Source organism: Stegostoma tigrinum, chromosome 33, assembly GCF_030684315.1.
Source record: "Stegostoma tigrinum isolate sSteTig4 chromosome 33, sSteTig4.hap1, whole genome shotgun sequence".
NCBI classification, from domain to species: Eukaryota; Metazoa; Chordata; class Chondrichthyes; order Orectolobiformes; family Stegostomatidae; genus Stegostoma; species Stegostoma tigrinum.
Window position 1 is genome coordinate 7,387,125 of NC_081386.1, and position 13,471 is coordinate 7,400,595.

The 13,471-nt window shown below is 44.7% G+C and overlaps 1 protein-coding gene across 1 annotated transcript in view; it reads left to right on the forward strand.

The window, feature by feature from the left end:
* LOC125467130 (lamin-L(III)-like) overlaps positions 1-13,471 on the forward strand; it is a 57,998-nt gene that overhangs the window by 7,024 nt on the left and 37,503 nt on the right. Inside the window, exons 2-4 of the mRNA XM_059639235.1 lie at positions 5,849-6,005; positions 6,090-6,215; positions 12,591-12,761. Of these exons, the coding sequence (XP_059495218.1) occupies positions 5,849-6,005; positions 6,090-6,215; positions 12,591-12,761 (454 nt within the window). The remainder of the gene's footprint in view (positions 1-5,848; positions 6,006-6,089; positions 6,216-12,590; positions 12,762-13,471) is intronic.

The window sequence follows — 13,471 nt, forward strand, 5'->3', positions numbered from 1 at the left end:
CTTTGGCCAATTTCTGGTAAGATTCAGCCCTGTGTCTTTCTCTCCGCTGACTCTGCTGCATCCTCTCAGCTCTTCCAATACTTTGTGATTCTAAGTTCTTCAACATCTGTAATACTTACATTTTATTACACGAATAGTCAGCTTATTCTGCAAGAAAGGGATCTGTAATTTAATCATCCATGTTTTCAGATATATTTGCTAGATGTATTACGGGTATACAATCAATTTGGACACAGGTTGAGGGAAAATAATACTGATACTGATCTCAAATAATAGGGATGGCAGACCCTGAAGATAATGTAGATGGATGTAGCCATATTTCAAGAAGGGACTGATTTGGTAGCAAATTCTGTTGAATGCAGAGTAACCTAATGTAACTATTTGCCTTGATATATAAAAATTGAGGTTGCAGACGTAGACAACTAAAATCCTTGATTCCATACACCGTAAGGAATATAAAGGAAAAAGTGGTAGAGAACTTGTAAGAGATATTAGTTGGGAAAAGTTGAAATACTCCCATGTAAGTGAGTAGAATACAGGTATTGTTCTAACCTAACTAAATTGGCTGTCTCATAGGGTTAAAGTTGGCATTCTGTATGCTTATAGGAAAATAAGACTTTCTGTTTGAATAGTACATTTCGTGACCTCAGGTTGTCCCATGTGCTCATATTCCTGGATTGTGGCTTGAATAAACAGTTATCTAACTTGGGTACAAATACTATCATTGAGCCACAGCTAGCACTGATTTCTTTTTTAGGGATTCCATTAATGTCACTTGGGTTTTAACTAAAGTGTTTTCTTAGCTCATGAAATTTTCATACCACTGCTCGTGAACACAAGGGAGTGCAACAATAGCTCACGTCTTCCAAACTTGAGTTGTACTTGGTTTATTGCTGCATTCAGCATTTTGACTGTTGTAGGTCTGTCTCCCGAGCTGTGAGCAATTTTGGGTGATCAGTTTCTCACCCGGATGAACTTTTGTGGACTTAAAACCATGTAATTGTTTCAATCTTGAACTTACGTCATTCCCAGTAGAAGCGCAACCATTCCCAAGGAAGTTTACCAAAAAGCTTCAACAAGTAGAATGTACTCAAATGCCCAATGGTTTGATAAAGCCATCCTAACCAGAATTCAAATGAAACAATTAACTTATACATTTTTGTATTTCTTCATTATTCTGTCTACAATTTCTGTAGACTGGAGTGTCATGCCAATGTGCTAATGGAGTACAACTAGTTCCATAATTTCAGTCTCTTAAATAATGGTACAACACAAAAAAAGCACAACTACTTTAATACATTATCAATGTTTACAGTGCAGCAAAAGCCTTTAGTCACTGCCTAATGTTCAGTTGGCCGCAGACTTCAGAAGACTAGACCTCTAATGACAAATAATACTCCAATCGACATTGTGACTGTACATTTCTCTCATGACCAAGTTGTGACATCAGAGTTGATTAGTTATTTTCTGCATTGCTTAAGCTGATGATCTAACCACTGCATTTTCTGGTCACCCTGTCATTTTCATATTTAATTTTCTGGGTTTATCTCATTCATCAATCATTTATATTTACCAATTCTGCAAACAGTGAGTTAAACCCAAGTGTAGCTCCCCAGCTGACTTTTTTTTAAAAACCTCCTCCCTGCTTCTTAATAGAGTATACATGTCACATTGTACTTATATTATGCTATCTCTGGTGTTGCTGAAGGACCTTTTTTTTTGAGGCAGTGGGTGGAATACTGAAGAGAATTTGTGGTGGCATTTGACCAGGTGGGAGGGTGACATGTGGACCCTGTTGCCTTCCTGCTTCTGCCTTAGTTTTTGAGCAGAAAAATTCATGCATGGGTTTCCTGTCTCCCTGTAAATTGAGACTTTTGCGCGGCACAGGGGCTCAGGAGTTCGTACTGCTGCCTCATAGCACCAGGGATCCAGGTTTGAGTCCAGATTTGGGCATGCGTGGCTTTCCTCTGGGTGCTCTGGTTTCCTCCCACCATCGGAAGATGTGCATGTTAAGTGGATTAGCCATGCTAAATCATCCGTAGTGTCCAGGAATGTGCAGGCTAGGTGGGTTAGCCTTGGGGAAAGGCAGGGTTACAGGGATAGGGTAGGAGGATGGCTTTGTTGAGATGCCCTTTCGAGAGTTGGTGTGGACTAGTCGGGCTGACTGGCCTGCTTCCATGCTGTAGGGATTCTATGACCAATGTTTGATTGAAGAACTTGAAAGCTTCATCCTGCCATTGCAAATATTTGTCCAGGGTTTAGCACTTGTCGTGCTGAAAACTCAAAGCTAACCCTGCATTGGTTTCTTGTTGCCGTCTGGGTTGGGGTGCATGGGTCTCACTGAACAGACAGTGACTGAAAGGTCTTAGAGCTGCCCCGCTGATTGTCCGACAGCTCTCGGCAGCAGATTGCTGTTTAGGCAAGTGCCTTACTGACACTTAATGCAGGGACCTCCCCAAAGATGGTGACGTGGGCAGGTGAAAATGACACCTCTAAATATCACCCAATCTACAACACCTGTGTGACAAATCTCCATAGGCAGTTTGAAGTATATAGCAATTTATGACATTGGGGAATTTACAGCAATTGCACATAGCCATAATGATATTAAGCTATTTATAGGTGTTTATGATTATTACACTTGCAAATCCCAGCATGCCATTTCAAGTCATCAATGGGATTTTGTCACCCCATGACTGCAACTATTGTGAATGCATAATGCAATCCATTATAAATGACAACCTGTAAGGACTATGGTGTGGAATTCCAAAAGGACACTGACAAGTTGTTCGAATGGATGGGGATCAATGTAAAGGAATGTGAAGTGATGCTCTTTGGTCAGAAGAACTTTGAAAGACAATACAAAATAGGGGTTACAATTCTAAAGGGAGTGTAGGAGCAGAGGGACATGGGTATGTAAGTGCAAAGATATTTGAAGGCAAGATGGCAGTTAAGAAAACATGCAGTGTCCTCTGCTTTAATAATAGAGTACAAGAATTAGAGTTGATGTTGAACTAGCACAAGGTATTTGTTAGATTTTAGCCAGAGTATTGTGTACAGTTGAAGGCGCCACATTACAGGAGAGATGTGAATGCATTGGAGAGGGTGCAGGTTCCAGGAATGAGAGCCCTCTGTTGATGAAGACGGATTGAGGAAGTTGGGACTGCTGTCCATGGAGAGAAGAAGGCTGAGGGGAAATTTGATAGAGGTTTTCAAGATCGAATGGATTTGATAGAGTAGGTGGAAAGAAGCTATTCTCACTTGTAAAAGGAAGGAATGAGAGGGCATAGATTTTAACTGTGTGCCCACAAAGCAAAGGTGATGTGAGAGGAGTTTTTTTTCACACTGCAAGTAGTTAGGGTCTGGGAAGCAGTACCTGAAAATATGGTGGAGGCTGGTTCAACTGAGACAATCAGTTGGACATTGGATGATTATTTGGGTAGGAGTGATGTGCAGGGATGTAAGGGAGAAGGCAGGCGACTGGCATTTGGTAATAGAACCTGTTCAGATATTGAGGCTAAATGACCTTCTTCTGTGCTATGACAGTTCTGTGACCTGCATGGCCCAGATCCCCAAGCAATCCAACCATGTCCTCCTGTCTCTAGTTGGTTAACACCCACCACAATTTCCAGGAGATCTTCTCCTCTATCCATCGTCTATCTGCCTCCCCTCCCCTCCCTATTTATTTCAGAACCCCCTTCCCCTCCCCCATTTCTGAAGAAGGGTCTAGGCCCGAAATGTCACCCTTCCTGCTTCTCTGATGCTGCTTGGTCTGCTGTGTTCATCCAGATCGGCACCTTGTTATCTCAGATTCTCTGGCATTTGCAGTTCCGACTATCCCTACTACTGGCCTAGCTGCTATTTTGTTTTTTAACCTGTTTGCACATAAAATACCATTTATAGGTGTGTCATTGTGAATTACTTCACTTTTTAAATATTTTGCATGACTTTATATTACATTTATTTGTGTTTTTCATAGGGTATGATGGCAGTGATATGTTAAAAGTCAGCAGTCACACAACACCAGGTTTTGTTCCAGCAAATTTATTTGAAATCACAAGCTTTTGAAGCCCAGCCCCTTCGCCAGATGAAGTGAGAGGGGAGGTCACACGGACACAACTTATAGGCAGACAGATCAAAAGATCGTACAAATGGTGTGAGTGGAGAGTCAAATAATAAGTCTCTGCAGGTGACTAAGAGTGTCAGACAGTGGTGAGTAAAGTGTCAACAGCTGAATAACAAGCGAAGGGATTGCCTATAATCTGATTAAATGAGGCAGAGAGATAATTACAAAAATTTAAAAATAAGTTCGTACAGGAGACGAAACAAATGACAGGAATAATATTATAGGTATAAGTCACATACCAAGGGTCTAACCAAAATAATAAGTAATCCAAAACTATACATACTGATCAAGGCAGCCTGCAAGAAACTGATAGACATCTTCTGAGGACATCATGAAGATGGCCTCAACCATGATCTTGTGTACATGTGACACTACATATGACCCCACTCCACTGTTTTCTTTCTGTGAAATCTTCCTAACTGTCCTGTTTGAACACCATCACCTTGATAAATTATGATCTTTCTACCTTAATTAGTTTGCACAGTTTTGGATTACTTATTACTTTGGTTAGGCCCCCAGCATGCAAATTTTACACCTGTCACGTTATTCCAGTCATTTGGTTTGTCTCCGATTTTGTACAAAGTATTTGTGAGATATATCTAGGACTATATTGACTGAAGGTAGAAGGATGGGAGGTGGGAATCGTATGGAAACCTGTAAAACTCTAACTGGACGAGACAGAATAAGCCCAGAATGGAGGCTCCTGATGCCTGGAGAGTCCAGAGCCAGGGGTCACAGTCTTAGGACTGAGAAAAGAAGAAATGTCTTCACCTAGAGAGTGGTAAGCCTGTGGAATTTGCTGCTGTAGAGAGCAGTTGAGGCTGGAACGTTGAATGTTTTAGTGAAGGAGTTAGACATAGTTCTTGGGACTAAGGGAATCAAAGGGTATAAGATCATAGAATCCCTACAGTGCAGAAACAGGCCCTTCGGCTCATCAAGTCCACAACGACCCCTGGAGCATCCCACCCAGATCCACAACCCTGTGACCTCCACCTAAGCTACAGATCCCTGAACACTACAGGCAATTTAGCATGGCCAATCCACCTAGCCTGCACCTCTTTGGGCTGTGGGAGGAAACTGGAGCACCCAGAGGAAACCGACACAGACACAGGGAGAATTTGCAAACTCCACACAGGCAGTCACCTGAGGGTGGGCTTGAACCCGGGTCCCTGGCACTGTGAGGCAGCAGTGCTAACCATTGAGCCACTGTACTGTTCCAGCATCAGGAACCTCCATCCTGCACTTACTCTGTCTAGTCCAGCTAGAGTTTTACAGGTTTCCATATGGTCCCCACCTCCTATTCTTCTAATTACCAGTCAGTATAGACATAGATGTTTCTCACAAATACTTCACTTTTGTTTTCGAAATAGTCATAACAAAAGCAACCTTAATCTATTGATCAAATCTACTGCAGATAAAGGATGAATATAGGAACAATGTACTGAATTGGATAATCATTTATAACAGTGCAGGAGGTTTGATTGTCCTAATGGCCTATTCCTGCTCCTTTGTTTCACTATTTTTTTAAAAGGTGGGAACTTTTCTTCTTTATTTGCCTTGGCCCTGTTTTCGCATGGTATAAATCCAACTAAAAGCAGAAAGTCATTCATGATGTAAATATGTCGAAGTTTAGAAGTAATGAGGCAAATCAACTCCAGTCTAAGCAGACATTAATTGAAATGCAAATCAATTGAACAGTAAATAATTTTTATATTCCTTCAGAAATGCAAAAAAGGAATCTGAGTTGAAATTTGCTTTGGCCCGGTTGAGCGATTTGGAAACTTCCCTGAATTCCAAAGAGGCTCAGCTGGCGACAACATTGAGTGAGAAGAAGACCTTGGAGAGTGAGCTCACCGAAGTCAAAGCTCAGCTCACAAACGTAAGCACAGCATTGCCAGCAACTTTCACCCTGACTCTCCTCAAAAACAAAATAACGGTGTTTTCCGCTGCATTTCCTTTTCAGATTAATTCAGTTGCCAGTGACGCTAAAGCACAACTCCAAGATGAAATGTTACAAAGATGTGACTTGGCAAACAGAGCACAGACATTGCAGGAAGAGCTGGATTTCCAGAAAAGCCTCTATGAGAAGGTATGCATCCTAATCTTGACCCTGTTCCGTCCCTTGACAGAATGAGCTTGCATTGATCAGTGGCACGATCTGTGTTTAAAGATCTTGATATGGAGCTAAATTCCAGAGTAGCTCTGTTGATTAGAATCTCCTCCTTCCTCTTTATGCTATTGAAGTATGATGGCCAGCCTTCCTTGTCCATTTTATATTAGACATATGAAACAAGCACAAAAGTGAACATTAAGCTTTTTTTTTCAACAGAAAGAACCTTTTCCAGTGCCACATGGTTATTTTGTGCAGGTCAACGTCGCTGACTCTGAGACTGTGGCCGGTCTGAGGAAACACCAGTAAAACTTATAAACAATGCGAGTAACAGTCTGACTCATCTGTATCCCTTAAAATAATGTCCAGTATGTTCATTTCCAAGTATTTTTTAACTACTTTTTCTTTCCCCTCTGGGACATATGGGAAAGTAAACTTGATTTCGTTTTTTATTATTTTGTGGCCGACATCCGTTTCTCAGTCGCCAACAGTCGGCTGTTCAAAACATCTAGTGAAGCCCCTTTCCTGAGGAGGCTTCCAGTGCCTCTATTTGCTAGTTGGATTAATTGATTCTTGTTAGCCCATGCAATGCATAAAGTGGAAAAGATATTCATATCAAGTCAGAATCAAACTGCAGTGTCAGTGAAGGGTGCCTTGGACTGGAGGTCATGTGTGATATCGAAGATAATTCAGCAGAAATAATAAAGCCATATAAAGGAAATTAAACCAAGAAAAGGACACAGTGATAAGGATTGGTAGAGGAAGGGTGGGAGCTTAGTAACCTCAAAGAAATAAATAGGCATGAGAAGATAGAGGGCAGACTCTTACCAGGTCCAAATGACATGAGCTACGGTGAGATGAATGCTACAGTTAGATGAGATGTTCAGTGACTTTGAGACCATCTTGCCTCATTTTGTTCACTTTTCTTCAGTGGCGCAGCAAGACTCTTGCTAGGTAGCAGCCAGTTCCCAATCGATGATCATTGTTGCTTGTTAGGTATCTTAGAAACAGCCCGACTCACCATGAGTTGTGACTTTGCCAAACTCTCTGTACAAACTAGCCGGTTGGGGAATGCGACAAGGAAGTTGGAGCAGGCTCAACTTGCCTCGGAAGGTGCCCATCTTCCCAACAGACAAAGTGCTGAGCAGGGCCTGATCCACCAGCACCAGCCCCTTGTGTCCTTCCACCACAGGCATTAGTACTCTACTTTCAGGAAATCACCACTAGCATCTTGGCATCCTCTATTACACTGGTGCTGTGTCCTGCGAGGGCAAATTGGTCCAGGAGGGCACACCAGCTTTCAGTAGTATATGGTTGCATGGGATATGGTTAGTGGCACAGAAGCTAGAACCTATTCTGCGGCATGGATCAGGTTGGTTACCAGGGCTGCTCCCTTACTGTCTTGACACACAGGCACCCTGTGTCTATGGGATTCCATATCTGGCCCTTACAATTGGCGCTGTTTCCCAGCACTGTTTGTCAAGCCCACGTGTGGCCCTAGGCAGAGGTAAGGGCAGGTCTGGACTAACACTGAAACATCAGGTGGGTAATGGCCATCCTGTTATTTCCCATTTGCACAATTTCAGGGGCCTGTGGGAGGAGGAGGGGATCACGGGGGTAAATGGTTGTCAGCACCTGCACACAGGTTGGGGATGACCTGGGGAAGTGTGAATCCCTGTGGCTGTTACTGAGGTGGGCCCTTTAAGTGGAGAAGCTGATTGCAGGGATCCCAGCAGCCTTTTGACGGAGGCTGAAAACCACTGGCAGAGGCCCACTTGCTGGCATTCCAACCATGAAGCAAACGGATAGCTCATGGAGGAGAATGGCAGCAATGGTTCTGGCTGCTGGCAGGGTAAGTGGGATAACGTGTGAGAGAGGGGACTATGTCTGTACCCAGTCACTGGGCATTCACATGGGAGCAGCTCTGCCCTCTGAAACACACTTCTGGCAAAACTGGCATACAGGATCCCTACTCCCCTGGCCATCCTGAAACTTTGACGGTCTCCACTGAATTCCCCCACCCCCAAACCTTCTTCAGTAGCAGTGAATTCCCACTCATGTATGTACCCAGCTCACAAAGCCAGCCGAACAGTAGGTAATGATAAATTCAGAGTTAAAGTTTTGGGTCTAATGACCCTCTCTCAGACTTCTTCTGAGGAAGTGGGCCGATGTCATGGACGCACACTGCTACTCCAGCTCCTAAATGATGTACTTGATGCACATCGTAAATCCCCAACCATTGCTCCAATTTCATTGTCTGCGGGTAAAACTGATACACAACCACAATACCAGTGAAACTCAACAGCTTCTGAAATGTACTAATAATTGACATTACATCGTTTTCGAATCAGAGCCTTCAAAATGACTCCATTTACATGTCTTTCAGATGTTGCACCCACGTGCTGATAAGAATGTTCTCCTTTCCTTCGTGTCCTGCTCTGTTGATGGGATGGCGAGATCCTGCTCCATAATGGAGCCTGTTGGCCCTGAGGCAGTCCGAGGGCTATTTGTGCCCAGACAGTGCCAGTGGCAAGCTAACCCTCCTCAGGTGGAGCTGGCTACACTCAGAGGTGGGCAGGCAGGATAGAGGCGGAGAGCCTGACATCTCCACAATCCCGTGGATGCAGATTATTGAGGGGCCTGTGAGTGGCACTTCAGCTGGTTGCCTTTTGGCACTGATCTGCCTCCATGTGAAAGGGAAAGGGGTGCAGTCGGGAGAGGGCACCTAGCCTTGCCTCCAGGCTTCCTGTCCCCCCGTCACACTGTCTTCGGTCCTCAGCACCAGTGCTTGTGGACGGTCAACTGCAGGTGTTGGTGACTTTCCTATGGCTGGTGAAACTACAGAGCCTGTCTCTACAGAGCATCTGCCAGCTCATCTATAGCGGCAGACAGATGGTCGCAGGATTGGCTGCAGAGTCTTAATAATGAGAGGCGGTGCATCAAGGGGTTGGCCACATTGATGTAGGTTCTGCTACTCTGTCCTGTGCTTCTGGACAGTGTACCTCATGGCCGATACCATAGGGTCATATCCTGCAAGAAGCTGAGCAGGCGCTAAGAGTTAGCAGCCTGGAGCACTTCTTGGGTCGGGTCCTCAAGGCCAGAGCTGTGAAATGGAATAATTTTTCTTTTTTTTGGTACAATTCTTTTATTCTTCGATTGTGGAAGGACCGTTAAACTGAGCTCGTAATTTCTTTATTATTTTTCCTAACTTCTTACTATGATTTTGTACTCTTGAAGATCTGTGCTTTTTATTTTTATTTCTGAAGAATCTGTACCTAGTAGCTACCTTTGTACTTAAGATGGCACCGTAAGTGGCAACTTGTAAACTTTTCACCATACCCGCTTGAGTACATCACAATAAAGCTAATTCTGGTTCCATTAACTTGGGACATCAATGTCTGCACAGCCCCGCAGAAGCAGCCCTGTCTTCTCCTGCGAGGGTGACTGCCCTTTTCTCAGAGCGAGTGACCTCCAACGTCACTGTGCCCTGTCACAGGATGCCTTCCCTGATATGGTCATAAAGGGATACAAGGTGTAGGGTAGAAATGGGTGGCATGGGTGGCATGGGTGTTGGAGTGTATGTTGAAGAAAAGTATTTGAGGGATTCTGAAGGAGGGAGGAGGGGCATGTCTGGGTTACTGGTATAGGGGAGATGATGAGAACAAGTGGGGGCAAGTGTTTCACGCAACAGGCTGTTGGGGAGGGGGATGTTCATTCAGAGCGGAAATGTTGCTGAAAAGTGCATTCGCTGGCAGAGTTAGCGGAAAGTTGCGTGAACCCTGGTGGAATGGAGAAGATCGTTGACCTTCTTCCTGCACTGGTGCTCAGTCATTGTGACCCCTGGAGATGTCACTGCCGAGGTGGTCGTCTCTGACCAGGCTGGCATCGCAACCTCCTTCAGGAAGAGGACTCCTCTCTGTTGCCCCGTGCATGGGAACTCTCCAGGTCCCTGTGGGAGAAGTGAGGTTCCAGCCTCCCTTTCTCCTCCATCTCTCCTCCCACCTTCCACAGCTGAGCAGCACAGCTTGCAGATGGCAGCACTCCTGTAACTGTGCGGTGTGCTGAGGAAGTTGGCGAAACTGCAAGGGGTGCTGGTCTGAGCAGCAGATAAGATGGGAATGAGGAATCGGATGTGATTCTTGCCATGAGGGCTGAAATGCCACTTGATGTGGAGAAATGGGTGAGGTACAACAAGAAAACACAATTGGCAATGTGGCAGAAATCATTCCAGAATACTTTGGCACTTCGCCAAAAACCCATAAGCTTCAGTCCTAAACCTGCAAAGTAAACATAATGTGTTCCTGGGACTGAAGTCGCTGCTGTAAGCGATAACAAAATATCTTTTAAACAAAAGAAAAGCCAATGGTGTCAAGATGGCAATGGAGTAAATTGCTGCATACAGGGCGACAGTCTCAGGATGGAACAGCGAGGGAAAACAACGAGCAAATGGAGTTCTGCACATAAACGGTTGAACAGACCGAGAGGTAGCTGATTGAGCCCTTTATTACTATGAAATTATTTTGACAAGGCAGAGGTTGTGAGGATTTGGTGTAAGTGATGGGGGTTTGAGCCCAGTATAACACCTTCATGAGAAGGCCCCTGCCAATTGGGCTCTTAACACGGTAGTGGTGCCCCAACTCTGAGTTTGGGACCCTGGCGGTGAAAGCTGTATCTACTAAGAGTTGTCATCCGCTGACGGCATCAACGCTTCATTGTTAATGCATCTGCCTCCGGTCCAGGACCACAAATGTCACCAAACAAAGAGTGAATGATGCTGTGAGGGGCCCCAGTCTTCCCAATGTTGGGTCCATCGATCAGGTCACGAGTGCCATTGCATGCCAGTCCTTGCACCCGAAAGAAGCCCTGCCAGATTTATTTTTGATCTCCCCTCGTTCTGTGTGAATACCAGCAGTAGTGGATGAGGCTCTTAGGAACTCCGTTCCCACCACAAACTTCATCAGGAAGAGGCATGTGAACAGCAGGGCTCCTACCCACCCCAACCCCCAAACACATGCGCACACACACCTCAATTAACAGTTGCCCACCACCAAATCCAACTCCCCTAACCCTAACCCTAACCCTCCCATTCGTTAGACGACATGTCCATCCTGGGCCTCCTGCAGTGCCACAATGATGCCACCCGAAGGTTGCAGGAACAGCAACTCGTATTCCGCTTGGGAACCCTGCAGCCCAATGGTATCAATGTGGACTTCACTAGCTTCAAAATCTCCCCTTTCCCCACCGCATCCCAAAACCAGCCCAGTTCGTCCCCTCCCCCCACTGCATCACACAACCAGCCCAGCTCATCCCCTCCCGCCACTGCACGATAAAACCGGCCCAGCTCGTCCCCGCCTCCCTAACCTGTTCTTCCTCTCACCTATCCCCTCCTCCCACCTCAAGCCGCACCCCCATTTCCTGCCGACTAACCTCATCCCGCCTCCTTGACCTGTCCGTCCTCCCCGGACTGACCTGTCCCCTCCCTACCTCCCCACCTATACTCTCCTCTCCACCTATCTTCTCCTCTCTCCATCTTCAGTCCGCCTCCCCCCTCTCTCCCTACTTATTTCAGAACGCTCTCCCCATCCCCCTCTCTGATGAGGGGTCTAGGCCTGAAACGTTGGCTATTGTGCTCCTGAGATGCTGCTTGGCCTGCTGTGTTCATCCAGCTCCACACTTTGTTATCTTGGATTCTCCAGCATCTGCAGTTCCCGTTATCTCTGATCACAATGTTTTGGTCACGACTGCTTTCTGTGGTGAAGGATCCTGCTAGCTTATCCACGCGCTGGGTGAAGAAATTTCATCTCCTTTCAGTCGTAAATGTTGGAAGAGTGAAATTTGAATTTTAAGGGAGCCATTGTCGAGATTTTTTTAAATAGGTTTTATTTTGTTCACTTCTCTGACAATAACAGACGCTTTTACAATACAAACTTTCTTTTTTAATACACGTTCTGTGAATTTCTTTCCCCTCCACCGACCTACCAGACCAGCCACCAAAATGGTCGATTTGTGACTACAATGATTCACCCAGGCTGCAGCTAATTTTCCTTTCTTTTTCAATGTGACAATTCAGTACAATGGGCAATGCAGTTGGCATCTCCTATCCCATGGTTCCTGGCATTGGTGATCCAATATCCAGTGCCAACATGCTCCATTTAGTGTAGAAAATTCTGGAAATTGTTAAGACTGATCCAAACTTGATGGAGAGCAGAAGATTGCCCATTTGGCTGGGCAGTTTCTTGCACAGTTCTCTATTTAATGTCATGTGTATTTGGAAATATTTATGATAAATTGAGTGAACCGTTTGTCTCGTATTTTTTTGTTTTATTTTTACTGAGTTAATTCTTATTCACTTAGGAAATCACGGAAACTAAGAGACAGCATGAAACCAGACTCCGAGAAATTGAGACTGGTAGTCAACAGGAGTATGAGAGCAAACTAGCTGAGGTACTTCAGCAGCTAAGGGCCGATCAATATCAACAGATCAAACAATACAAGGGACAACTGGAAGAAAACTTTCATGCCAAGGTAACATTTCCTGTCCAAAAAGTTCTACGGAATATTCTGTTAAAATATTAATCATATTCTATTCCTATGATGTTATTACTTAAAGAAATATGAAGAAAATGAGAACATTGTATGATGAAGCAAAAGTTGATACAATTTTCATTCCTGGAATATGCCAGCATTTCTCAAATAACCATAATTGTATTTGGGAATATGTTGGTGATAACTGAGTTGCTGATTTTAGCCATGGTGCTGTGGGCTGGAGGGAGCTTGTTAGAACGGGTGCTTGGAGGATGAGAAGTAGGCAGTTCTGTTTAAATTTAGGGCTCTCCCATTTGCGACAGTGATGGGGCGAGTCATGAGCCTTTGCTGTCTGAGAATGAAAACTCCACTGGGGGTAGGATTATTGATTTAGCCTGATTGACCAATTTGTAGAGGGTTATGGGGAGCACAAAGAAAGTGATTTAACCAGCATTTGATCAACCATGAGATCAACAGGTGACTGGCTTGAGGCACCAAATAACCACTTCCCGCTCCTGTTATGACCTCTCGGGAGTCTTGGCACTGTGTGGTGACAGGTCGTTAAAAAGGATGAGTTTTTTTGGGGGTCAGCTGAGAGGGACTGGCCAGTTGGAGAAGAGAGGTCATGTTTCAGTCTGATTCTGCAATGAAACAGAACAAAATAAAAATTATATCACCTTGCAGAATCTACTTGAGTGGCAAGAGCAAAC